The sequence below is a fragment of the Staurois parvus genome, unplaced genomic scaffold (assembly GCF_062004578.1).
Source record: "Staurois parvus isolate SC_StPar_1 unplaced genomic scaffold, SC_StPar_1.0 ptg000746l, whole genome shotgun sequence".
Taxonomy (NCBI): Eukaryota; Metazoa; Chordata; class Amphibia; order Anura; family Ranidae; genus Staurois; species Staurois parvus.
The window spans coordinates 5,753,737-5,780,856 of NW_028318542.1; the positions used below are offsets into that span (position 1 = coordinate 5,753,737).

Below are 27,120 nucleotides of genomic sequence, written 5' to 3' on the forward strand. Positions count from 1 at the left end.
ACTGTTTTTAGTTTGTGACTGACATTTTATTAAAAACATTTTATACACACAAAATAGAATCATTTTTATAACACGTTTTCTTATCCAATCTTCAGAGACAAATCTTGATATTACAGACAGATCTCATAATGCCTCCCGTCCTCTATGAGATCTGTCAATTAAACAATGAGACTAGATCTCTAGAATACATTTCCATTAAAACTTCCATTAGGGGTTTGACTAGTTTCCCTCTCTTTATCTGTAGGACATTGCCCAAAATGGGCAGTGGTGTTGGTCCTGGTGGCAGGTTACATCTCTGAAACATGGCATTCCATGAGAAATAGATGATACAGGAGATGATCATAGCCAGGAGCACAGTGCTTATCCATGTAATGTCCATCTTGCATGGAAACAGAATGCCCTAATACTCTACAGAACTACTTTTATGAAGTGAATACATAATTGCTTATCAAAAATTTACCTTTTTTGGCAGAGCTTGCCTTGGTTGTGTAACTATTGAAATGTTAGAAGCTACAAACATTTTCAGCTATTGATTGGCATCATTCTTATATTCAACTCTGAGATTCCTATTTACCTATTGCAAAACGCTGCATGCAAAGTCTACAAATGCAGAGCATACATAATCCTTTATTGTCCTGGCTGGCAGAAAAAGAACCAATAACTTTTCTGGGACTAGTGTTATAGAGTTACTATGCCTTCACTCTTTGTGTTATAGGATACATTTCTAAGCCCTAAGGCATGTCTCCTTTGAATTATATATTCTTTTTTTTTCATTTATTTTTTTATTACAATTTTACCATGACAAAAATCCACAATGTGTCTAACAATTCTTAAATACATAAATACTACAAACTTTATGCCTATTCCCTACACCACCCACCCTTGCTACCACTCCACCAATTCCCCGTTCAGCATTCTATATTCTTTCCATGTCTTCCTCTATTTTTCTATCTATGTCTATGTCCCTTTCCTTCATCTAAAGACCCATAAAAAATCAGTTGCCCTTTCAAACTCTCCCAACTCCTACTACCTTAAGCTCCTACCCAATATCTTTTAGATGATGAATTATATATTCTATATAATACTGAGTATGTAATATGAGTCAAATTTGAAAACAGCGCAGCCGTGTGGGGCTCTGTCCACACGGCCGCATCATTCAATCATGGATTTCTATGAATGAATGAACTGCAAGTACCAACAGCCTTAGTGACTGTGGGCTTGTAGTTTTCAATGAACTGTGTAACTACCACAATGTGGTAACTACCACAGAGCTCTGGAGCACCGTGGTAGTTCATTGAAGCTTCCTGTCAATATATATATATATATATATATATATATACACAGTATATACTCTGTAAATAATTTTGTTCTATTTAGTTTTTACCCAGTTGATGAACTGAAATGGTATGGTTTAGTATACATGTTGTTATATCTGCCTGAAGTTTTTATATATTGATTTTGATACTTCCAATACTTTTGGTAATTGGGTTTTAAGCATGACCCAGAGGAGGGGATGTTGTATTGATATCTGATTGACATGGGGATATCCTTATATTTTTCTAGCCCTGATGAAAAGTGCACTCTTGGACTCCCAAATCGCATCGGTTAGTTTTTGGATTGTCCCCCTGACTTTTCTTAGAATAAAGTTGTATCTGGACCTCTTGAGTTAATGAATATTGCCATAGGACGTAGAAAAAAAGAAACCACAAGTCAGACTTTGCTATTTTGAAGATCTGTTTATTCACTAGAACTGGACATTGTAGGGTTTTAATTTGAGATACAGTTTTTATACCCCTTAAGTTATAGGAACCAAGTAATGGTAGTATGGGACTGGATATCTAAATAATTAAAGTAATTTAAACAGGATTACATTACTGAGCCCAAAATCAAAGTAAAGAAATCAACATGACAAGTCACATAAGTAACAATGACAAGTAACATGGTCAGTAACTTTACCTCCATTCCATGTTTGATTGCACAGCAGTCAGCAAAAATCTTACTAGGTATGGCTTGCTTTTGTATTTTTTGATTTGCAATTTTTGTATAAATAAATATGATAAAATCTTTATGATTTTCATTCAGCTGTTCTGTTATTACTATTGTTATTAGCTATCTATTTAAGCTATTGGCATTTTTTTAAGTCTTGCTGGTATCTAATATAACTAGTGATGATGATGATGATTCATGAAGTCTTGTGAAAGTGGTAGGACAACATATTTGGCAATCCATTGGGGATCTATAATCGTGAACATGTTAAGAGCCCCTTGGTTAGTACTCTTTAGGGATGATTTACTAAAACTGGAGAGTGCAAAATTGGGTAAAACTCTGCATAAAAACTAATTAGCATCCATATTTTGTTTTTTTGTCAAAGCTTAATTGAACAAGCTGAAATTAGAAGCTGACTGGCTACCATGCACAGCTGCCCCAGGTTTTGCACTCTCCAGTTTTAGTAAATCAACCCCTTTTAAATATTTGTTATATTTTGCATGCAAGGGAATAAGAATCAACCAAGCCAAATATATAATACCTGTCATTGTAATGTGGAAGATGTTTATGACCAGCAAACGACTAATATTTGTTTGATAAGCAGGTCCATGTTCTAAACACCAGAAAAATGACTTGTAGATATAGTAGTTGGGGCAACACAAAAACCTTTTCTTTCAGGTATGTTTTGGTCCCATTGAAAATGTAGAATGGAATAATTTGATATAAAATTTAAATTTTTGTTGCAGAATGGATACTAATCTAAAATGATCTAACTCGAGGAATGAAGGACATCTCATAAGATATGGGAGCACTGGCAAATCCAAGTGTTCTGGGTGTGATGTCTTCGTCTGTGAATTTAGTCTTGGAGGTCAGTGTAAAGTTCTGTAGGATGGTTGTTAAGAAAATAAACAGCTCCATACGGGCCAAACCTTCCCCAAGACACGTCCGCTTCCCTGAAAAGAGAAAAATCTTAGTTAGATATTTTATTGGGATCATGACAGAGTAGGGTGGCCTGAAAGTCACATGTATTTATCTTAAAGAGGTACTCTAGGAAGTAGTTAAAGCAAACCTCCAGTTAAAAATTACAAGCCTTTCCCTTACTTCTCTGTCAAGATCAACTATCAACCCGTCCCCACATGCCAAGATACTAGATATAATCCTGGGCTCTGAACTCTCCTTTCGGCCCCACATCCAATCAATGTCCAAAGCCTGCCACCTTAATCTTTGCAACATCTCCAAAATATGCTTCTTCCTAACCAATGACACCACCAAGCTCCTACTTCACTCCATGGTCATCTCTCTCTTCGACTACTGCAACTCCCTCCTCATTGGCTTACCTTTACATAGGCTATCCCCTCTTCATCCATCGTGAATGCTGCTGCCAGATTCACCCACCTTACCAGCTGCTCAGTGTCTGCTACCCCTCTCTGCCGATACCTCTACTGGCTTCCATTCACTCAAAAATTAAATTCAAAATACTAACTTTAACTTACAAAGCCATCCATAACTCTGCTCTCAGCTACAGTATATCCCTGACCTAGTCTCAAAATACTAACCCACTCATTCTCTTTGTTCCTTCCAAGACCCCCTGCTCTCTAGCTGCCTTGTCACCTCCTCCCATGCTCGCTTCCAGGACTTCTCCCAAGCCTACCCCATCCTCTGGAACTGCTACCCCTTCTACTTTGTCCACTTTTAGCCAAACCATGAAAACCCTTGTCTTCAGAGAGGCCTACCCTGCTCCCTCTTAACAACTATATCTCCACTTTCTCCATCAGCTCATCCCCTACAGGTATGACCTTTTGTATCTCTTGACCCTCTCTCTTAGATTGTAAGCTCTAACCAGTAGGGCCTTCTGGTTCCTACTGTATTAAATTGTATTGTATTTGTACTGTCTGCTCTTATGTTGTAAAGCACTGCATAAACTGTTAGTGCTATATAATAATAACAATAATAATAATCAAAAGATAAAGTAATGCAGCCTTTGTTGGAATATTCAGCTTCAGTTCAGAGATTTCCACACAGTACTATCTTTCTCCAAATAGATGTCTTGTCTTCAGTTTAGTTACCTTTTATCATTTGCCCCACTTCCTCTGAGCCCAGGTGTTCCTGGACCCACTCCAGCTTGTTACTGAATAGTGAAAGGACAAGCAGCCCAGGGATCTGCTCATCAATGTCACTTTTATTTCTTTTCCTATTAGCATGCTTCTTGATTAGCTCCTTGTGCTGCTTCTTCATCTGACACTTCAGTCCTGCTGTACAGGGGCAGCAAGAGGCTGATACCAGGTCAAACTGAGATAATTACACTGTATTTAAAAAAAATACTTTTAATGATGTTTTGATGATTTACAGTCCAGCATTAATTTGTGTCTTTTATATCTATGTAGAATTCAACTTTAAGAATTATCTAACAAACTAAAATATATTCTGTGGCGCAGGAGTGTATTAACCTTTTTTTAAGAATTATCTATTTACTCCTGAGCAGGGCCAGAACAAAAGGTGGAGCAGGTACCCGGGGAGCAGTGTGGGAAGGGGCTCCAGATTGCAAGCAGAAAAATCTGTCCACAAAATAATCTATCTGCAACACCATTGTATGCCCTGTGTTACCTGACCAAAAACAGAGTGGATATACTCTTACTTGCTGTCTGCCGCTTATCTGCGGCAGCAGGCATGCCCCTTTTGAGGAAATAAAAAAAACTTGCTCTCTCCTGGCCTCTCTCCTTGCATTCCTGTCAATCTGCCCCCCTGGGTCAGGACTGTTACAGTCCTAGCGACATTACAGATGGGTGGAGCAGGAAGAGAACCTTAAAGTGGAGTTCCACCCAAAAGAGGAAGTTCCGATTTAATGCTTTGTCCCCCGCTCCCCATTAAGGATTGGCATCCATCATTATTCATTATTGACATCCCAAGAATATTGCTACACTGAAACAGTTTTGTGAAGAGGAGTGGTCCAAAATGACTCCAGATCGTTGTGCAGGTCTGATCTGCTTACAGGAAACGTTTGGTTGAGGTTATTGCTGCCAAAAGAGGGTCAACCAGTTATTAAGTCCAAAGGTTCACATACTTTTTCCTCTCTGCACTGTGAATGTTTACATGTTATGTGCAATTAAACCATGGCAACATCTAATGTTTGTGTAGTATTATGGTCAGCAGACTGTGTTCTTCTATTGTTGTGACTTAGATGAAGTTCAGAGCACATTTTATGCCCAATTCATGCAAAACTCCACGTAATCCCAAGAGGTTCACATACTTTTTCTTGCAACTGTATATGTATGTAGGTGCAAAAGGCTGCATAAGGAGTAGTGCTGTGCACTAGGGTGTATATACTCCTTGTCTTTGCACTCTGTATTTTACCTGCTCTTGACTCCTGCACAATGTATATTAGAAATGTCCAAAATCCATGTAAGGAATGGATCTGTGTTCATACCTATGAGCACAGATCCCTTCCTTACACTAGCAACGGATGGAGTCTGCCATTTGTTTTTATTCAGACAGAGTGACCTTTAATATTGTTTACTGAATTATATGCCATTGGTCCCCCTCTGGACCCTGTTCCACGGCTGCTTTTCCTTTTTTTTGTCATGGCATGTGGTGGGTGGTTGACCCTTAGGTTAAGATGGTATTTCATAATTATGACACATGTATACTCCTTTTTTTCTTTAGATCAATTTTGATACAATACTAGACTGGCAGCTCCTGAAGAAGTGGAATATTCCATGAAACGCGTTGGTCCACAAAAGACCAGCATATATACTATTTTTATCAAATGTTTTGGTGAAACTAATGAATAATATTGTATTATGGATTGATTTTATGAAATATTGTATGTTATATTAGTAGGTTTATATTTAATTGAATGTATATTTTTAATACATGTCTCAAAAATCCCATCTTTCACAATATGCTACTAGAAATTTACATAACAGAGGTGTGGCACTGTACAATTTATTTATGGTCAGTGATATGGTGTGTTAAGATTCCTTTCTTATGGAATATTTCACTTTTTTTCAAGGCATCTTATGATTGTGCAATGCTGAATCATCAATAATCACTAAATGTATTTAATATCACCTGGATTGTTGGATTTTTGCATCATTTTACAGTGTAAACACATAAATTGATACTTATCCCTTTAAATAAGTTCACTGTCTGTAGGTACCTGCAGAGAATGGCATGAATGCATCATTTTTCTTAAAACAGCCATTGTTGTCCAAAAAATGGTTGGGGTTGAATTTATCTGGAGTAGCAAACTGCTTGTCATCTCTAAGAACAGAGCACAACAGTGGGTAGACATCTGTACCCTAAATAAAAATAAAGAACATAGAGACTTTGATTTTGGTTATTTAGAGTTAAGTTGCTTTTTTACCTGTAGAATGGGTTGGCCAAGACATTTCTTTCATGGCAGTGAGCAACCAGGCCTACAATAGATTTGGTCATCTATCTACTGGTAACTCTAAGTTGTTGTCAAGATGCATGCCCCCGTTACAGCAGTCCTGTCATTTATTGCAGCCCAAAGTTCCAGAATATTGTCAAAGCCACTAACACCTGTATTCTAATTGGCTTAATATATGATATCTGAGGAAGATTATAAAAGTAGGAGTCTAAGCGAGTAGTGAATATTTATTATCTTAAAAGTAAGACAAAAGAATAGTTATTCAGAGAGAGAATGCAAGGTTTTACGCAAGCCTATCTGCAATGGGAGACACTGTCCTTTGAGACAAACACAGTTCTGACACTTCAAAGGGTGGGTGTTCATGACAAGCTTACAGGATTGCAAAAACCAACTGTATATCAATTCCCATTTGGAGTTTACTAGAAGGCACGTAAGACACAAATTATATAAGTGGAAAAAGGCTCTGCCAAGGCCAAAACCAAAGTTGTGGTGCTAGCTCAAAATGTTGTGTGCGGTGGAAAGCTCAAACTGGTGAAAGATGGCGGTGGAAGCACCATAGTGCGGAAATGTTTTTCATCAGCATTGTACATCCTGGCTAAGAATCATGTCAGAAGAAAGGTTCTGCTTAATGATACCAGCTATCAATGAACGTCCAACCTGATCACTAACACTCTGCATCTTTATAGATGTTTTCAGCACAGAAGGATGTAAGGAAAGGAATTTAGTGGCTTTGGATCTGATTTTAACAGTAGAGTACAGTAATAGTACAGGCAGCCAAATCACCCAATACCGGCACAGTCCAGGCTGCCCTGCCTGTAGAGATGAGTGATCTTCAGAAAAGTTCAATCAGCTGTGGTTTGGATAAACTCTCTCCTGAAAAAAATTAATAATAGGAATCTAAACTAGGCTCAAGAACAGCACATAATGCAAAATTGTGTGGGATAGTTTGGTAAGCTCCTGGCAGCCTTGGCCAATGAGATGATGGGGCCAAAAAACTGCCCAAGCCACCTCCTTTAAAATATATATATCTGAGATATAACAATAGAAGGATGAGACTCAGAAACACTGCCAAGCAACAGAAGACATAAGGCAGAAACATCCTTTGGAACAACCTTTGGTCCTTATTTCTCAGAAGCCTTTTGAGAAATTAAAGTGCCAACAAAAAAAATCCAATGAAATTTGGATTCGGCTTAGAACATCCAAATTTAAGAAAATGCCTTCCAAATCTAACAGCATCAGAATTCCAGGGTCAACTTAACTTGCTGCTAATCCAGTCAAAAACTGACGCACCTTGGGGATGGTGTAGCCCCTGAAGTTTACATCCTTTGACGTTTGATGTGGAAGATTTATCGGGAGGATGTCACCAAATCTCTGGATCTCATGAAGTACAGCATCCATGTAGGGCATCTTGTTCCGGTCCTCAGTGTTTGGGATGCGATTTTCACCAATCACTCTGTCTATTTCTTTGTGCAGTCTGGCTGTGAAACACAAAGTTATAACCTATACAACCTTACACTTACTTCACTGTGTTTATGGAGTGATCCATGGTTACCACCTAAGCTAGACTTCAAACATTTCTATATTTGCCACTGTGGTGTTTATACCTCTGTCCTGCAGTTGTTTCATCTCTATACCCTGTACAAATTAGTTTCAGTTCCTCTTATGATTTGCTCATGGATGCCTGGACCTTTATAACTATCTGCTTCCCAAACTACAGGAAACAAATATCCCTCTCCATTACATGGGTGATGAAAAGATAAGTATTTTATAGAAGGAAGACAATATCTCTAGTTTAGCTGAAAGTGACAAAGAAACCACATTTCTATCAAGATTCATGTGTATTTTCTGTACTTGGTGAAAATGTTCTTAGCCTTATAAATGGAAACACATGTAATACCCCCACCTAAGGACTGGTAAACTGCAATATATTATAATTTTATTTGTTGGCATCATTTCAGTATTAAAAACTGTGTAAATCAGTCATTTGAACTATGTTGGAATGTCATGGTATTTAACCACATAAGATCTGCCCTATAGATGTTTTACTGCTACAGGGTGGGCTTCCTGTGCAAAACCAAGTATATGTATGTGATTCTGCACTTCCGCTATAGGGGGGCGTGCACACAACGCAGGCAGATCACTTCTGCTGTGAACACTCACAGCAGTAGCCGATCTGCAAGTGCCGGTGAACAGAGAAGCTGATCTGCAAGTGCCAGTGGACGGATGTCCCCACAAAATCGTCAGGCAGGACACAGAACAGAGATCTGCCTATGTCAATAAGTTAGAGCTCTGTTCTGATGGGGGGGAGTGAATATTTGTGTGTCCCTGCAAATCTGGGAACATGATCCTCTGCTTCCACTAGTAAAAGCACCACCTAGGGGCAGCACAGTGGCTGAATGGTTAGCACTTCCGCCTGGCAGTACAAGGGTTGTTGGTTCAAATCCTGACCATGGCACCACCTGCCTGGAGTTTGCATGTTCTCCCTGTGCCCGTGTGGGTTTCCTCCTACACCTAATTAGATCCTGTCTAAATTGGCCCTAGTATATGAATGTGAGTTAGGGACCTTAGATTGTATGCTCCTTGAGGATTAGGGATTGATGTGAATGTACAATATATACAGTGGGGATCAAAAGTTTGGGCACCCCAACTAAAAATTTGTATTAATGTGCATAAAGAAGCCAAGGAAAGATGGAAAAATCTCCAAAAGGCATCAAATTACAGATTAGACATTCTTATAATATGTCAACAAAAGTTAGATTTTATTTCCATCATTTACACTTTCAAAATAACAGAAAACAAAAAAATGGCGTCTGCAAAAGTTTGGGCACCCTGCAGAGTTAATATCTTGTACTGCCCCCTTTGGCAAGTATCACAGCTTGTAAACGCTTTTTGTAGCCAGCCAAGAGTCTTTCAATTCTTGTTTGAGGTATCTTTGCCCATTCTTCCTTACAAAAGTCTTCCGGTTCTTTGAGATTTCTGGGCTGTCTGTCACGCACTGCTCTTTTAAGGTCTATCCATAGATTTTCAATTATGTTGAGGTCAGGAGATTGTGAAGGCCATGGCAAAACCTTCAGTTTACACCTCTTGATGTAATCCCTCGTGGATTTCGAGGTGTGTTTAGGATCATTATCCATTTGTAGAAGCCATCCTCTCTTTAACTTCAGCTTTTTCACAGATGGCATCAAGTTACCATCCAAAATTTGTTGAAATTTTATTGAATCCATTTTTCCTTCTACTCGTGAGATGTTCCCTGTGCCACTGGCTGCAACACAACCCCAAAGCATGATTGATCCAACCCCATGCTTAACAGTTGGACAGAGGTCCTTTTCATTAAATTCTGTGCCCCTTCTTCTCCAAACGTACCTTTGCTCATTCCGGCCAAAAAGTTCAATTTTAACTTCATCGGTCCACAGAACTTGTTTCCAAAATGCATCAGGCTTGTCTATATGTTCATTTGCAAAGTTCAAACGATGATTTTTGTGGTGAGGACGTAGAAGAGGTTTTCTTCTGATGACTCTTCCATGAAGACCATATTTGTACAAGTATCTCTTTATAGTGGAATAGTGTACCACAACTCTAGTGTCTGCCAGATCTTTCTGGAGGGATCGTGCAGTCAAACGTGGGTTTTGAATTGTTTTTCTCACAATCCTGCGAGCTGTTCTGTCTGATATTTTTCTTGGTCTTCCAGATCTTGCTTTAACTTCCACTGTTCCTGATGACTGCCATTTCTTAATTACATTCCGAACAGAGGATATTGACATCTGAAAACGCTTTGCTATCTTCTTATAGCCTTCTCCAATTTTGCAATGCCTCATGGGACTTGTAGTTTGGCAACAGCTAGAGGGCCGCCAGTTTGACACCTGTGTCCTAGATGTTAACCCCTTCCCAACCAGTGTCACCAGTACAGTGTCAGTGCATATTTTTAGCACTGATCAATGTATTAGTGTCACTTCTCACAAAGTGTCAGTTAATTTAAAGATGTCTGCTGCAATATCGCAGTCCTGTTATATGTCGCTGATCATCGCCATTATTAATTAAAAAGAATAGTTTGTAGACGCTATAACTTTTGCATGAACTAATCAATATGTGCTTATTGGGATTTTTTTTACCAAAAATATGTAGCAGAATACAATTTGGCCTAAATTTATGAAGACATTTGTTTTTTTAATTTTTTATTGGATATGTTTTATAGCAGAAAATCAAAATATTGTTTTTTGTTGTAAGTCTTTTTTTGTTTGTAACACAAAAGTAAAAGTAAAAAATGCAAAGGCACTCAAATGCCACCCAAAAAAGTTCTATTTGTGGGGTAAAAAATAAAAATGTAATTTATGTAGAGCATTGCATACCCATGCAATTGTCAGTTAAGTAACGAAACACTGTATCACAAAAAATGGCGTGGTCAGGAAGGGGGGTAAATCGTCCGGAGCTCAAGTGGTTAAAAAAAATAGGACATTGTATACAAATAAAATTGCACAGCAATGCCTTTAAACAGCAGCAGTCCTACACATCTGCTTAGGAAAGGAGGTGGCAGAAGAAATGGACAATTTTAATTTATTATATCGCTTACTATTGTAGTGCAGTCCTGTTTGCCTACCTTGTCCAGTGTTAGTTGCAGGCACTTTAACTTCTTTTCCCACAATCCTCTGGGTTCCCACAAGCCTGTGGTCACACTCAAGGAATGTACTATATATTTCCATATATCAGTGACAATTTAGGGATCCCTGCACTTTCTCAAGCTAAATACTATATTTACGAGGGGCGTTCAAGTCAAACTAGGACTTTTCATTTTACAGGTAGAAAAAGGGATGCTAGCATGGTGGTACTACATGCAGTAGTAAGTGGCAAGTGTATCCTTTTACTGATAGGCGGCGCACATGTTGCGGGCCTGTCCAGAGACCTTTAATCAAGTTGGCAGACAGCAATGTTAGGGTGTGCATGGAGCAGCTTGTGGTGATGAAGTTTCTTGTGAGTGAAGGCGTAAAACCCGCAGATATCTACAGAGGACCTAAACCATAGTACGAAGATGAGACGCTCAGCCGCCGTAAAACATTTGTCTGTCAGTGACAATCCTGGCTATGGTGGTTCCCAGCCCACAGCAGTTATTCTTGTGAACATTCAGCAAGTGGAACGCCTTATTCTGGATAATCAATGCATAACCTGTCATGAAACTGCACAAAAGGCAAATCTTTCTGTGGGAACGGTGAACACGGTGATGACGAAGTGAAGCAGGTTGTCCTAGGATGGTTCAGGAGTACTGACAAATCTTTCTATGCAGAAGCTTTCCAGGCATTAGGCAAATGCTGGGATAAGTGTATAAATGTAGTAGGGGAGTATGTCAAAAAAAGGAATGCCACTCCTTAAAATTTGTTCTTTTGTTATACAAACTCAAAAGTCCAGGTTGGACTTGAACACCCCTTGTGTATACACATATATATATATATATATATATATATATATTTACGGCATTCATTCTCAGCCTACAAAGAGTTTTCTGCCTTTGCAAGTTCCTTCTATTCCTTACCTTGTATTTCAGGGTATCTCATAAGTGCAAGAAGGCCATATCTTAGGGTGGTGCTTACAGTTTCTGTCCCAGCAAAGAACAGATTCAGTAAGGTCATTTTCATGTTTTCCATATTAAAATTGGGATTGTCTTTTTCCTGGAAACATGAAACATCATAGAATTTAGGCAGACTTTTGACATTTTTTATCATAACTACATACTGTAAGTAGAGCTACGAAACTATAAGCAGAATGTATCCTTACATCTTATACAGTATTATCTAAGGTACCTCCACATTTTATTTATCTGCATATACTGTAAGGCACTGGTTCCCAGTCATAGTCCTCAGCTACCTCTAGCTGGTAATGTTTTAGAAATTTCTCTTGGATAAAATAGCTGTCATAAATATTGAGCCAATCACGTTCATTTAAAGCACCTCTGCAAGGTAAAGGAAATCTTGGCAACATGACCTGTTGGGGGTACTTAAGGAATGAGGTTGGGAGAGGTAACATTTTAACTTAGTATATCTAGAAATAGCCAGAGTAAATGAGGATGATCGACTACAAGGAAGCCTGCAATACAGCACACTCTGCTTTAAAAATATGAAAAAAAGGTCTTTTTAATGAAAACTGTAATGGGAACAGAAATGTTTACTGCAATTAGACTGATTTAAAGTGACACCAACCTTCAATTCAAGTATGTGTTCTTAACTCAAAAAGTCCCTTCTATTGCTGACAACCTCCTCCAAATCTCCAAATTCGTTTTTCTGTCTTTTTTTGCTGCAGTAAATCCAACTTCTGTTTAGAGGGTGGCTACGTTCATTCTCCATGGTCCTAATGGATATAGGAATGTAACCACCTATTCTTGCTTGCTCTCTACGTGGACTGTGGAATATGGGATTTACTGTATAGTGTGCATACAACAGAACACATGACCGCAATTAATATGCACACCCCCGTTCCATATAATTTGACTGTGGTCCCGCATATGCACGTATTTTACACTGTACACATACAGGCATACCTTGGTTTATGAATTTAATTCATTCTGCGGGACTTTTCATATTTCAAAAAATTTGTAAACCGAAACACAGTTTCCCATATGAATGCATTGAAAGCCAATTAATCCGTTCCGGAGGTCAGAAAAAAGTTTTAAAAAGTCTTTTATCTGTTCAAAACTCTTTATAAGGTGCACTTTAAAGGCATAAATACTGTACAGGGACATGATTAAAAATGAATTCGTAAATGCATTGAAAACCAATTAATCCATGTCCAAAGGTCAGAAAAAAGTCAAAAAAAGCTTTATCTGTTCAAAACCCTTTATAAAGTGCACTTTAAAGGCATAAATACTGTACAGGGACATGATTAAAACAAAATTCATAAAAGCATTGAAAACCAAATAATCCGTTCTGGAGGTCAGAAAAAAGTCAAAAAAAGTTTTATCTGTACAAAACTCTTTATAAAGTTCATTTTAAAGGCATAAAGGGACGTGATTAAAAAAAACATTGTAAATGTATTGAAAACCAATTGATCCATTCTGGAGGTCAGTAAAAAGTTAAAAAAAGTCTTATCTGTTCAAAACTCTTTATAAAGTGCATTTTAAAGGCATAGTACTGTACAGGGACATGATTAAAAAAAATAATTTGTAAATGCATTGAAAACCAATTAATCCGTTCGTATTGCGAAAAGAATTTGTAAATCGAGCCATTATTTTCAGTGTATTTTCATTCGTAAACTGAAAATTATGTTAACTGAGGTGTTGTAAACCGAGGAACGCCTGTATATATACTTTTCCTAATGTTTACATGCATACAGCGCAAAAGTTCAACTACCCTATTAGAGTACAAGAGCCGACTGAATCCCAGCAACAGGGTTAACTAGAGTATAGTGCTGTTTACATTGATCAAACGTTACATCCACACAGTGTACAGACCACTATGCAGAATGTTGCTGCCAGCAAGATCTTGCCTACTAGCTGCCAGATTTTCATATGACAATATTTTTTTTTTCGGATTCAGATATCATTTAATTTTATCAGTCTGGCCATTTATGTTGACAGTTTTGGCACTGTTGCACATAAGTATTTGAGGCCGTTTGCAAATATAGCATACAGGCTGTTTTCCTGTGTTGTGCCAAATGAAATGACTGAGTAGACATGTGTGATCCATTTTGTTCCGAATCGAAATTCGCACAAACTTTTCATTATTTGGAAATTTGGATGTCTCTAAATTCCGAATCACAATGGTAAGAAATGTAAACTAATCTTCTTGAATAACTAAACAAATTTCAGCCAAAATAAGGAAATTCAAATTTGACTCAAATTTGGAAACAAATATGAAATGTAAACATATTACAATTCTTAAATGTGAAAAATTTGAATCGAAAAAAAAATCAAAGTTCGAATGCTGACCTGAATTCAGTTTGACTGAATTCAGAAAATTTTAATCTGATTTGACAATAAATTAATTAAACTAAAGGAATTAAAAAAAATGTAATGAATTTATCTAAACAAAATTAATTTATTAATGTCCCTGTCTATGACGGAGTTCTGCTGAAGTCCTGAGCATCTGCAACCCTAACCCTTTCTCCAATGGACTGTGACTAGTACAATTCTTTTTGTGTTTTCATCTAAAAATGACTGGCTCCCATTTGCCTACATGTCCCACTGTGCCTAAGTAATCTACCCCTGTGGTAAATGGTAGCCCACTCTGTCTCTTGGGGGGCAGCCACATTCCCAGGAGTCAGAGAGAGGGCTACAAGGAAATATAGGCAGGAGAAAGATCCCTGCCAGGGACACAGGTAACAGTAAAAACCTGGCAGCCATTTTAATCCACTCTATCCATTTCTCAAAAAATGGTTCTCCTTTAGTTATACTTTATGTTGATGGCTTGGGAGCTGGATGTGATCTGTACGTCAGATAAACAGTTGTCCTTTTATGAAGCATACAGGCATACAGAAGGTATATAGTATATTTTCAATCAATGTACCTGCTGCTGTTTGATGAGGAAACAGTCAATAAAATCCCGGGGTGAGTTAGGATCAAATGTCTCTCGGTTCATCTTCACTCTATCCAAGGCGAAGTTGGCGAGATTGGTCAGTTGCGTGTTTATTCTCTTGTGATGTCCTGGTACATAGTTCATGATATTTGGAAGCATGTGCTGCAACTGGACAACAGAGAATAAGTATTTGTCCTAGAGAATCACTATGAATTAAATTATGCTCTGCAGTGCTAGATTACACCAGCATGTGGCGCTGTAAGTGAAACATGTAATTGCAATTGTGGTATTGGTGAGGCTCAGAGGCAGTAGAACAAGGCAGTAAGACATCATAGTCAAATAGGTAATTTTTTATTTAAAGTATAAAAGCAATGCCCTGTGTTATAAACTCAGCAGCTATCATGACTGGTGACAGTTCCCTCGGGATAGCAATTGGTGACAAAAGGGTTAAGGGTAGAGGATGGTGCAAATTAGGAGTTAGGCTATTGGTGTAAAGTGTAGGAAGAAGGGGCCTGCCTTCACATGTGTCTCCTGATCTACGGGTCCCTTCAGTCTGCTCATGTTCAGGAGAGAATGAGTCCCTCCCTCCCGCCTTTGTTACTTGGCTTTGTTGTCTGGACTTTTGTCTTAAAATAAAAAAATATAAAATATGTCTAAAAATAAATGAAACATATGGCTTTGCATGATACAAGACAAAAAACAAAACAAAAACAAAAAAAAAAAAGTATATATATATACATATATATATATATATATATATATATATATATATATATATATATGGCAGTACGAGTACCCTACTCACGCCGTCATTAACGGCCGTGGTTGTCAATCACCGGGTCCCAGCCGGTAATTACTCGCCGGCGCCCGGTGATTTCCAACAATCACTGACAGGGAGGAATACTGTTTTGACTAACAGTCCTCCTCCCTGTCGGCTAGGGCACACTGCTCTGGATAGCTGTGCACAGCACAGCCATCCAGATAGGTATAATTACAGTTAAGCACATAGTAAAAAACTCCCAGCGCATAGTTAACCCTTTGATCACCCCTCATGTTAACCCCTTCCTGCCCAGTGCCATTAGTACAGTTTCAGTGCTTTATATTAGCACTGATCACTGTATTGGTGTCACTGGGGATGTCAGTGACCAAGTCAGTTCCCCCCAGTGTCAGAATGTCCGCCGCAGTCCCACTATAAGTTGCTGATTGCTGCCATTACTAGTTGAAAAACAAAATTCCAGTATCTATACCGCTATTTGTAAACACTACAGTCATGGCCGAAATTGTTGGCACCCTTGATATTTTTCCTGAAAATCAAGTATTTCACACAAAAAAGGTATTGCATTAACACATGTTTTGCTATACACATGTTTATTCCCTTTGTATGTATTGGAACAAATATAAAACAGAGGCAGAAAAGCAAATATGACATAATGTCACACAAAACCCCAAAAATGGGCTGGACAAAAGTATTGGCACCCTTAACTTAATATTTGGTTGCACACCCTTTGGAAAACATAACTGAAATCAGTCGCTTCCTATAACCATCAATAAGCTTCTGACACCTCTCACCCGGAATTTTGGACCACTCTTCCTTTGCAAACAGCTCCAGGTCTCTCTTATTGGAAGGACACCTTTTCCCAACAGCAATTTTAAGATCTCTCCACAGGTGTTCAATGGGATTTAGATCTGGGCTCATTGCTGGCCACTTCAGAACTCTCCAGCGCTTCTTTGCCATCCATTTCTGAGTGCTTTTTGACGTATGTTTGGGGTCATTGTCCTGCTGGAAGACCCAGGATCTTGGACGCAAACCCAGCTTTCTGACACTGGGCCCTACAGTGCGACCCAAAATCCTTTGGTAATCCTCAGATTTCATGATGCCTTGCACACAGTCAAGGCACCCAGTGCCAGAGGCAGCAAAACAACCCCAAAACATCATTGAACCTCCACCATATTTTACCGTAGGTACTGTGTTTTGTTCTTTGTAGGCCTCATTCCGTTTTCGGTAAACAGTAGAATGATGTGCTTTACCGAAAAGCTCTATCTTGGTCTCATCTGTCCACAAGACGTTTTCCCAGAAGGCTTTTGGCTTACTCAAGTACATTTTGGCAAACTGTAGTCTTGCTTTTTTATGTCTCTGTGTCAGCAGTGGGGTCCTCCTGGGTCTCCTGCCATAGCGTTTCATTTCATTTAAATGTCGACGGATAGTTCGCGCTGACACTGATGCTCCCTGAGCCTGCAGGACAGCTTGAATGTCTTTGGAACATGTTTGGGGCTGCTTATCCACCATCCGGACTATTCTGCATTGCAATCTTTCATCAATTTTCCTCATCCGTCCACGACCAGGGAGATTAGCTACAGTGCCATGGGTTGCAAACTTCTTGATAATGTTGCGCACTGTGGACAAAGGCAAATCTAGTTCTCTGGAGATGGACTTGTAACCTTGAGATTGTTGATATTTTGCCACAATTTTGGTTCTCAGGTCCTCAGACAGTTCTCGTCTCCTCTTTCTGTTGTCCATGCTTAGTGTGGCACAGACAGACACACAATGCAAAGGTTAAGTGAACGTCTCTCCTTTTTATCTGCTTTCAGGTGTGATTTCTATATTGCCCACACCTGTTACTTGCCCCAGGTGAGTTTACAGGAGCATCACATGCTTGTAACATTCTTATTTATCCGCAGTTGTGAAAGGGTGCCAATACTTTTGTCCAGCCCATTTTTGGAGGTTTGTGTGACATTATGTCGAATTTGCTTTCTTTCCTCCCTTTTTTTGTTTTGTCCCAATACACACAAAGGGAATAAACATGTGTATAGCAAAACATGTGTTAATGCAATACGTTTCGTGAGAAATACATGATTTCCTGGAGAAATATCAAGGGTGCCAACAATTTCGGCCATGACTGTATAACTTTCACATAAACCAATTCATTTACACGTATTAGGATTTTTTTTAACAAAAACATGTCGCAGAATGCATTTTGACCTAGATTTATGATGAAATTTGATTTTTTAAATGTTTTTACTGGACAAGTTTAATAGCAAAAAGTCAAAAATATTGTTTTTTTCTCAAAATTGTCGGCATTTATTTTTTATAGCGCAAAAAATAAAAAAACTCACAGGCGATCAAATACCTCCGAAAGAAAGTTCAATTCCTGGGAAAAAAAGGATGTAAATTGTATTTGGGTGCAGCGGTGCATGACCGCGCAATTGTCAGTTAAAGTAACGCAGTGCCGTAATGCAAAAATGGCCTGGTCAGGAAGGGGGTAAATCCTCTGGATGGCAAGTGGTAACTATAATGATAATAATAATAATAATAATAAAAAATAAAATAACGAATGTGAAAAAAGTAAATTAACTACCGAATGAAAATGACGTGGGTTTTTTTCTTATCCAGTGTATTCACTTGTGTGGGGTTCATCATAATTGCGTTATTTCTGTTATACGTTTTCATGTCATAGCTGGTGGTTATCCCTTTTGTGGGCTGAGGTGGCAGGTGGCGAATAGATTTAGGTGAATTGGTGGCAGAATGTCCAAGTTAGCCCCTGAGCCTAACCAGGATGGCTGGAGGCTGAATTGGCTCCTGATAAGGAGAGAGAATTTGTGACACCCACTCAGCCCTGCAATAGGGATTCTGAAGCTTTATTATATTAGTGGTTTTGATTGTTCATTATTTACATACTGTATATCAAGCTGTGGCTGATACTTAATAAAGTGTAAACCCAGTCAAAAAGATCTTGTGTTGTCGGAGTGGTTATTTAAGGTTATGTTTTTGTTAAGAGAGAAGTGAACAGAGGATCAGTCATGCTTTTTCTGATTCATTATTCTCCACCTGCTGATCTTCTCGTACAGCTATGGAACCCTAGAATTGTTCCAGAGGTTGCTCTGGGTTCCTTGAGCTTTGGGTGACTGATGTCTTATTTGATGGGGCTCGCATAATAATGGGTCAATACCACTTGGCAGAGTCAGCTGTGTGACACCAAAGAATTTTTCATCTGTCTACAGGGCTGGCATTCTGACCACCGCTATAAGTAAGACATTCTTCTTGTTGGTGTTTAGGTTTTAGCAAGGGTTGAAATTGGTTTTAGCAGAGGTTCCCTAAGATCTGAAAATTATTTTACGGGTTCCTCTGTGGTAAGAGAAAGTTGAGAAATATTGTTCTAGACCAGCAATGGGCAAATTACTGCCCGCGGGCCGTATACGGCCCGGCAGACCTTTTAATTTAGCCCGCGGAGCGTGATACTGTCAGGATGGCTGTCAGGATGTGTGTAGGCGGGGCAGCGTGACGAACGTGAGGGGAGCTAGGCTCCTCTCACAGTCCGCCCTGAAGACCGGAACGACGCGGGAACACGGCGAGAGGAACGCGTGGAGCAAAGGTAAGTAAATTGACACAGGGGGGACTTGGGGACTTAATATGGGGGATGAATTACTATAGGGGGGATGAATTACTATAGGGGGGATGAATTACAATATGGGGGATGAATTACTATGGGGGATGAATTACTATGGGGGATGAATTACTATATGGGGGATGAATTACTATGGGGGATGAATTACTATGGGGGATGAATTACTATGGGGGATGAATTACTATATGGGGGATGAATTACTATGGGGGATGAATTACTATGGGGGATGAATTACTATGGGGGATGAATTACTATATGGGGGATTAATTACTATGGGGGATGAATTACTATGGGGGATGAATTACTATATGGGGGATGAATTACTATATGGGGGATTAATTACTATGCTTACTATGGGGGAATATTACTATACTTACTATGGATGACACATACACATCATTCATCTACTCTTGGTCCGGCCCCGGGTCCAATATATGAACCCATTGCGGCCCTCAAGTCAAAAAGTTTGCCCACCCCTGTTCTAGACCTTCCACGGGAGGCAGAATACAAAATAAAAAAAAAAACCCAGCCACTTCTACAGCCACCTTGTTGGCAATAATTTAGTTCAGTTTCTTTTACGTGCGGAGCTCTAGTACCACTTACCTGTCCCCAAGTGCCACTCATGTCCCTAAAATTGTCAGCAAACAGGGTGAGGAGTCTCTGAAAACTCTCATTACTGTATTCAAACCGATCTCCAAAAACTATGGAGCAGATGATGTTGGACACACACGGGACTAGGAGGCTTCTAGGATCAACGGCCTTTCCTGCAAATATACAGTATACAATATGTGCAAAAGGTGACTGTCATGAGACAGAAAACACTATAAAGAAGGTGGAGACCAGGATTGTTTCATAACAAAGTTCATGCTTTGTATCATAAATACATTGAGCTAAACAGGTTACAACACCAGTTCCTAAACCTGAACTTTAACCAACTGAGCTCCGGAAGATTTTACCCCCTTCATAACCAGGCCATTTTTTGCTATACTGCACTGCTCTATTTTAACTGGTACTTGTGCAGTCATGCAACACTGTAACCAAATTATTTTTTTTTCGCACAAATTGAGATTACTTTTGTTGGTATTTGATCACCACTGGGCTTTCTATTTTTTGCAATATAAATGAAAAAAACCTGAAAATATATAAAAAAAAAATAATAATAATATTTTTTACTTTCTGCTATAAAACATATCCAATAAAAAAAAATCAAATTTCTTCATATAGTTTGACCAAAATGTATTCTGCTACAAGTCTTTGGTTAAAAAAAAAATCCCAATAGGTGTATATTGACTGGTTTGTGTGACAGGTATAGCACCTAGAAACTATGGTATATATACTGGAATTTTTTTTCTTATTTAATACTACTAATGGTGGTGATCAGGGACTTATAATGGGACTGCGATAGTTCGGTGGGCAATCTCACACTAACTGACGCTGGGGGGAACTGATTAACTGCCATTGAAATTACCATTACAGTGATCAGTGATAATACTATACAGCAGTGTTTCTCAACCTTTTTTCCGGTCAAGGCACCCTTTAAAATTATGGACTGTCCCGAGGCACCCTTTAAAATTAGTGCCTCAAGACTGTCCATAATTTTAAAAGTGCACCCCATTCTAAAATGTGAAAAACTATTCAATTAGCTGTATATAACGCACCAATATCCACACAAGTAGGACACCCAACAGAGGTGATTTATTCTTCCAAAGCAAATACACTTTTGCACACTGGTACTGACTAGTATGCTAATGTTTCTCTTCTCCCTCAGTTTTTCACCATCATTGAGCTAATGTGACCCCAGCACTGATGGACAGGGGCAGCGGAGAGTCAAACTAGGATGCTGTTCAGGCAACTGACATCCTTCTTATCAACTGATGATGTCATTGGTTGTCAGGACGCCGGAGGCTAGCAGGCCATAATGGTGCACAATGAAAACCTGCGACTTTGTGTAACTAAAAGGCAGGCTTGCTTCACCTGCTAGCTTGTATACAAGTTTTGGATAATTTGTAGACATTTTGCTAAGGTACACCTGAGGAAACCTCAAGGCACCCCAGGGTGCCTGGGCACCCTGGTTGAGAAATGATGGTATACACTGTCACTGTACTATTAACACTGACTGGGAAGGAGTTAAAATCTAGGGTGATCAAGGTGTTAAATGTATGCCTAAGAAGTGAAATGTGCGTAAAATGTGCTGCTTTTACTAACAGATCTGGCTGTTTTTATTCCCTGCTTTTCAGGGACTGTTATGTTTACTATGTGTGGATGTGAATGTACAATATACAGTAAATGTGAAATGTTGTGTAAATTGACGGCACTATATAAGTACCTGTAATAATGTGGAAAGTGTGCTTCTTTTTGCAATGCAGGGATGAGAAACACAGAGAGTGCTCCCTCTGTACAGAGCTATGAGTTGATTGTCAACACAGAGCTCTGGGCTGTGATTGTACACATCCGATCAGCACGTCCCAGTCAAGAATCATTGGCTAGGACTTGCTTACAGGCTCCCGCCTGTATACAATCACAGCGAGTGCCAGCCATTAGGCATGCATGCAGCTGAGACCTGGAAGTAGGCTACGACATACATGCCGTCTCTTGTGGCTGGCTTGTTCTGGGTACATAAAACATAAAAGCAAGCTGTTTTATCTGCCAATATTTTATTTCTGTTTATCTAGTCCTGAGATGTACTCAGCCATGCTACACAGCCCAGCCTTGTCTGGCAGGGGAGGAGACCTGATTTTTCTCTGCTTAAAGCAGAACTTCAACCTATTTGTAAAGTTGTTGTGATCAGAACCCTTTCCCCCTGCTGTCACACTAATGGACAGTAAAAATGTTCCTTCACTACTTCCTGTCTGGATTCCCTTTTTTTTTTAATGGTTGAACTGGATGGACTTTTGTCTTTTTTCAGCCAAACTAACTATGTAACTATATCATGTAGGCGGCAAGGTGCTCATCTCCTGCCAGTGCATTCCCCGCTGCCCCTACCCCAGCGATTATTTCTGCTCCTCATTCTGTGGGATTATCGCACTCTTAGAGCTGTCGAGCCATTGGAGGATCATTCCTCTGCTCCTCACAAGGACCAGACATGCCTCTCCACCTTCTGAAAACCAGATCCATAGCCTTTGGACACGCCTCTCTGACCTCCTCCCCTGCCCTCTCAAAGCTGATCTATAGTCTCTAGACATACTTCTCTGTCCTCCTCCCCTCCCTGCTCTGCCCTCTCAAACATAGTACTTTCAGGAGTAAACAAAAAAGGCTATCTGAGGACTCCTGGGATTTGTGATGAAGATATCCCAGGAGCCATTGGTAGATAAAACAAACATGTACTGACCCGGCACAGTAAAGCACCGCCGGACCTCCTCGTGGTCACGGCTGTGCAGAAAGTCACACGTGCTGTTGGCTCCTCCTGAGGCCTTTCGTGCTACGGCACATCATCAGGATTGTTTTATCTCTCTGTCCACTTAAATGCTGGCAGTGTGTTTTTATGCATGTACCCCTGGTTGTTACTTTTTGCTTGTGACCAAATAAATTAGCTTGAACCTACTACACTATTGGCACTCCCTCTCTGTTTTGACCCTCTCTCTGAGGGTTTCAGATCTACAGCAGCTGGTTCCTAGTGCATCTTGTGTCCAGGAGAGGGAGCTCATCCATCTTCATGCACTGGTTGTGAGTGCTCTCTAGACCTTGCTGCATGCTACTACACCCAAGGTTGATGATCCACCTGGGAGGGATGATCCGTAGGTCCGTGTGTCTGGCTGATTACCTGGATAGACGGTCATATACATGCGCATATTTAATGCGCGGTCGGTGAGTGCGCATTTTATCTATACGGTTCCAGTCACCTATTTGATATAGAGGAGATTTTCACGTCAAGTTTTCTGCAATCTTTTCACGCTCATGAAGAATTTATGAACTTTATGCTCACTTATTTGGTTTTATATACTTATATTACAGCGCTGCACTATTTTTTATTATTTATGTTATGAGGTCTGGTGATTCCTTGGAGTGTTCTACCAGCTGATTTTGTGAGCGCTCGCTATATCCATTTCTAATTTCATCTAAATTTTATAGTTATGTTCAACTCAGTTTGCTACTGTTTCTCAAGTTACACATGCTAAGGCCTGGGTTGTTCGGCCTACATCTGTCCTATGCTGGTCAAGCTGTGTTCTTGCTTCCACTACAGTCTGCCCCATTCGCCAAAGAACTCCCTCATTGTTGCAGTTTCCCACTGAGGTCCAAAAAGGGACTAATCCCTACAGAAGCATGTTTTTGCCAGTTCTTTAATCTCTGCATAATTTAACATCTCACCCTGTGTGTGCTAAAGGAGTACTATTTAAAATTTAATATCACTTAAATGGGCAGCTCCCTTTCATTGTGTTCACCCTATAATAGGAAGCCTTTGCTGCAAGTACGATTTTCATCCTTATGTGCAGCAATTGGGGCCCCATTGAGCATGCAGAATAGCAGACACTGCAGTTTAAAGGGCCTATTTAATTGAAGAGCTTTTCTTTCTTCAGAATTAAACTCAGCCATCAGTCACTGAGAGCCCAAAGTGAGTAAGCCTCTCTACTTGTTAGTTTTTTTTTTGTAGCTCACTGGGGAAGAAACATCCAAGGACTGGGCCATCATTTACATTCTGAATTGCAGGACATCTAGAACTGACTGAGATTTTGCTGTGTTGTGACCTTTGCTTAAAGTTATTAAGGGTGATAGCAGTTATTTCATGCACATACTTTTTTGTTGTCTTACTGTGCTTATGTTTGACCTCAATTCAACTAAAACATCAGTTCACTTTAACTGACTGTGAGTCTATTTTGTGGTTGCATCCAGAGGGTTCCTCTAACCAGAGGTTTAAGGTGGTGTCAGCAGAGGTTGGGCTACCTGAACATGAATCCCAAATAATTACTCCACAGCCCTTGAAGTGGTAGTGCTACAAGTTTATTCAGTTTTATCCTAAACTTTGTAACACCTTACTATGCACGTACCTTTGTGTGATTTAATCGCTGACACCAAGAATCCAGACTCTTCTTGTATCCTCTGTTCAATTGATTTTTTGCCCATCCCAAAATTTTTCAGCGTGGAAAGTGTAAACCTGCGCAGATCTTTCCATCGTTCCCCACTGGAAAAGACAACTCCTAAAACAGAGTAAACGCAAGAAAGACCAACTAAGGTACTGCTAGTAGAGCTAAATATTAATTTTTCAGAGCTAATTTTTCAGAAACCTACCATGTTCTTGCACAAATGAGTCAATGGTTGGAAGTCTTCCACGGGTTGCAAACTCTTCTGGATGGTCTACTAATGCTTCTTTAACCACCTCGTAGCCGCACAAGACAACAATAGGATTATGGCCAAAGTACACGGTATATACTGAACCATATTTCTCCCTAAACTGATGTATAAACACAGCAGACTTTTTAGAGTTGCACGTATTCCACTGCCAATGATTAAAAATATATACAAGCATGTGTTTTTACTACATTTTTTAACGCCCTTTTCCAAGGAAAGGAAAAATGCTCCTTTGAAGTGGGGCTGCCCCTACACTGCAAAGATAAATTGTCCTCTTAGGTTTAGGGTACCTGGGAACATCAGTTTTACTTACTTGATCCTTCACTCTCCTAGCAGCCAGTGCTCTTTTCTACTCCCCTATGTTCTGGCACTGGATTGTTCTTCAGTGTAGTTATATCCAATGCAAGGCTATGTGCTTTGCATTGGAGACACCAGATGACTTGTGATAAAGCATAAGGAAAAAGATTGAGGGAACATGTTCTTACAGCCCGGTGGAAGCATGTGGGAGAGGGGGTTTTGGGCATATGTAGCACTACTCCTGTAGGAGCAGCAAAGTTACTGGCCACATCTTCCCAAAACTTCAGCCCTGCAGCCAGGCACACAGCAGGCTCATTCACTCTTTCTCCAAAAATCATTCTAGAGGATGTTTTTTTTTTTTGGTTTGAAAACTTGGAAAGGGTAGGGGATTAAGCTTGGATACTCCAGGTTAGAAACCATGTACAGTGAGGACAACTTCCTTGAAAGCAAACTTGAGCAATGTCCCAGTACAGAAAGGGTTAACGGATAGTGCTGTACAGAACACCAGTTTTTAAGAGACCCACACTGACAATAAGGCACCAGAGAGGTAGCAAAGCATAGAATTCCCCAGATCATGCAGTGTCTGTACTCACATGGCCTAAGTACAGGATTGGTAGACTCCTTCCAATCTTCCAAGCGATGCCCTCCAGTGATACCAGACAGATCTTTGGCAGACAGCTCCCCTCAGTCAGCTCCTTAAGCCTCCAGGCCCTCATATCACATAATATTTAAAAAATCCAGGGGAAAGACTATAACTCCTGATAATGGCAACAGGTGTGCAGACCCAAGAATTCAAGTAAATATCAAAAGAGTTCAAAGGGTATAAGCTGTAACTGTAGATGTTTGAACTCTCAAAGAATCTACTAAAAACCAAAATATCAATATTGGATGAACTGACCCTTTACGTTTACATTATGGAATGTTAATGTTCCAAGGAGTGTGAGGATTAGTGTTAGGTTTAGTGTAAGGATTTAGGGTTAGAGGGACGGTAAGATTTAGTTTTTCAGGGAGAGTTAGAATTAGGATTAGTGGTGGTTTTACAAAATTGGTCAATAGGCCAGGGCATTGCTTTCTGTACCAAAAAGTACCAGCAAGATTACAGTGCAAAACTCAAAGGGTTGCCTATATAGATTCAGCTTTGAGCACTTCATTATGCTCACACCACTGACAGATTTACAGCTTAGGACATTCTACAGTTTAGACATGCTACAGGTAAGGTTAAGACTGGAGACATGCTGCAGGAGACAACCAGAAAGTGGGGACATGTTACAAGGGACTGCTAGAAATCATTGCCATTACAATCCCTTTACAAATCAATGCTACCACTTCCATTACTGACTGCTGGAGTCCAAGGGACATACAAAAAGTACTGAAGGGCCACATGGTATTGGAAGATCAGACACTTCCCCAATCAGCAAGAGGAACAGAGCAGGAATCCATTTTATGTGATGGTAGTGATATATATGAGCTGATGTACAATATAAGCTAAAAACTTTCAGAAATTTTTACTTTGCAAGGGAATTTTCCCTGTTAAATGTGGTGAAGATTCACTTTGCAAAAAAATACCCAATTATATGCTTGAAAAATACAAAATACTTGCATGTGAAAATTGAAGTCAGCAAAGCTTCACCTCATTCACTAAGCTAAGGGAAAATGCCTATGAAAAACAGCCTATTTTCTTTTAGTAAATTAAACCCACAATCTCAACTCTGTTTTTCTTTTTTTTTCTCCTGAGTGGCATTACTATTTATTACTCAGGTTAACAGTTGCTTTAAAACTAACCTCCAATAAGGATTTGACCATTTCCCCTCTTCTAATTTGCAGCACGTTCCCAACAATGGGCAGTGGTGGTGGCCCCGGTGGTAGGTTACCCTTCCGCCACATTGTGTTCCATGTAGAGTAAATAATACAAAAGACAATTAGAGCCAGGAGTAGGGTGCTTAGCCATGTGGTATCCATCTCTCGTGGGGAAAAGTGTCCAGTTGTGCTTGCTTTCCTGAAACAGCTATGCTAAGTTAATCAGCAACTGCTTATCATATTGCCAGAGTTCATTCTGGTTGAATAACAATGAAATCTTTACAAGAACAGTCTGAATTCAGCCATTGGTTGGAGTTATCTTTATACAAATTATAACTCTGAGGTAAATTTATAGGAATGTATTTGGTCCAAAAGTCCTTGACTGCAGTGAAGATTTATCGTATTATTGTGTTCTGCTTTACATGTTCTAGTTAGTCATATAAGACATTTTTATTATAGGTTAGAGGGT

At 39.5% G+C, this 27,120-nt stretch overlaps 1 protein-coding gene and 1 long non-coding RNA gene across 2 annotated transcripts; one reads left to right on the forward strand and one right to left on the reverse strand.

The window, feature by feature from the left end:
- Positions 1-1,716: 1,716 nt before the first annotated feature.
- On the reverse strand, positions 1,717-26,845 carry LOC149445159 (cytochrome P450 2G1-like). The gene is made up of 9 exons (XM_089654213.1): positions 26,637-26,845; positions 24,498-24,660; positions 24,257-24,406; positions 19,878-20,038; positions 14,863-15,039; positions 11,898-12,033; positions 7,667-7,854; positions 6,143-6,284; positions 1,717-2,939 (listed from the first exon to the last, which is right to left on the reverse strand). Exons 1-9 carry the CDS (start codon positions 26,811-26,813, stop codon positions 2,746-2,748), a joined length of 1,488 nt encoding a protein of 495 aa, XP_089510339.1. The 5' UTR covers positions 26,814-26,845; the 3' UTR covers positions 1,717-2,745.
- Positions 2,731-6,053, forward strand: LOC149445160 (uncharacterized). The gene is made up of 2 exons (XR_016306468.1): positions 2,731-2,854; positions 5,647-6,053. It is a non-coding gene; the product is annotated as an uncharacterized LOC149445160 (long non-coding RNA).
- Positions 26,846-27,120: the final 275 nt, after the last annotated feature.

Coding starts and splice junctions, on each gene's coding strand:
- LOC149445159 (XM_089654213.1), bottom strand. CDS start 26,813: ATGGATACCACATGGCTAAGCACCCTACTCCTGGCTCTAATTGTCTTT. Junction 24,661..26,636: donor TGGTCAAATCCTTATTGGAG/GTTAGTTTTAAA, acceptor TTTATACATCAG/TTTAGGGAGAAATATGGTTC. Junction 7,855..11,897: donor GAGATACCCTGAAATACAAG/GTAAGGAATAGA, acceptor TGTGTTTCACAG/CCAGACTGCACAAAGAAATA.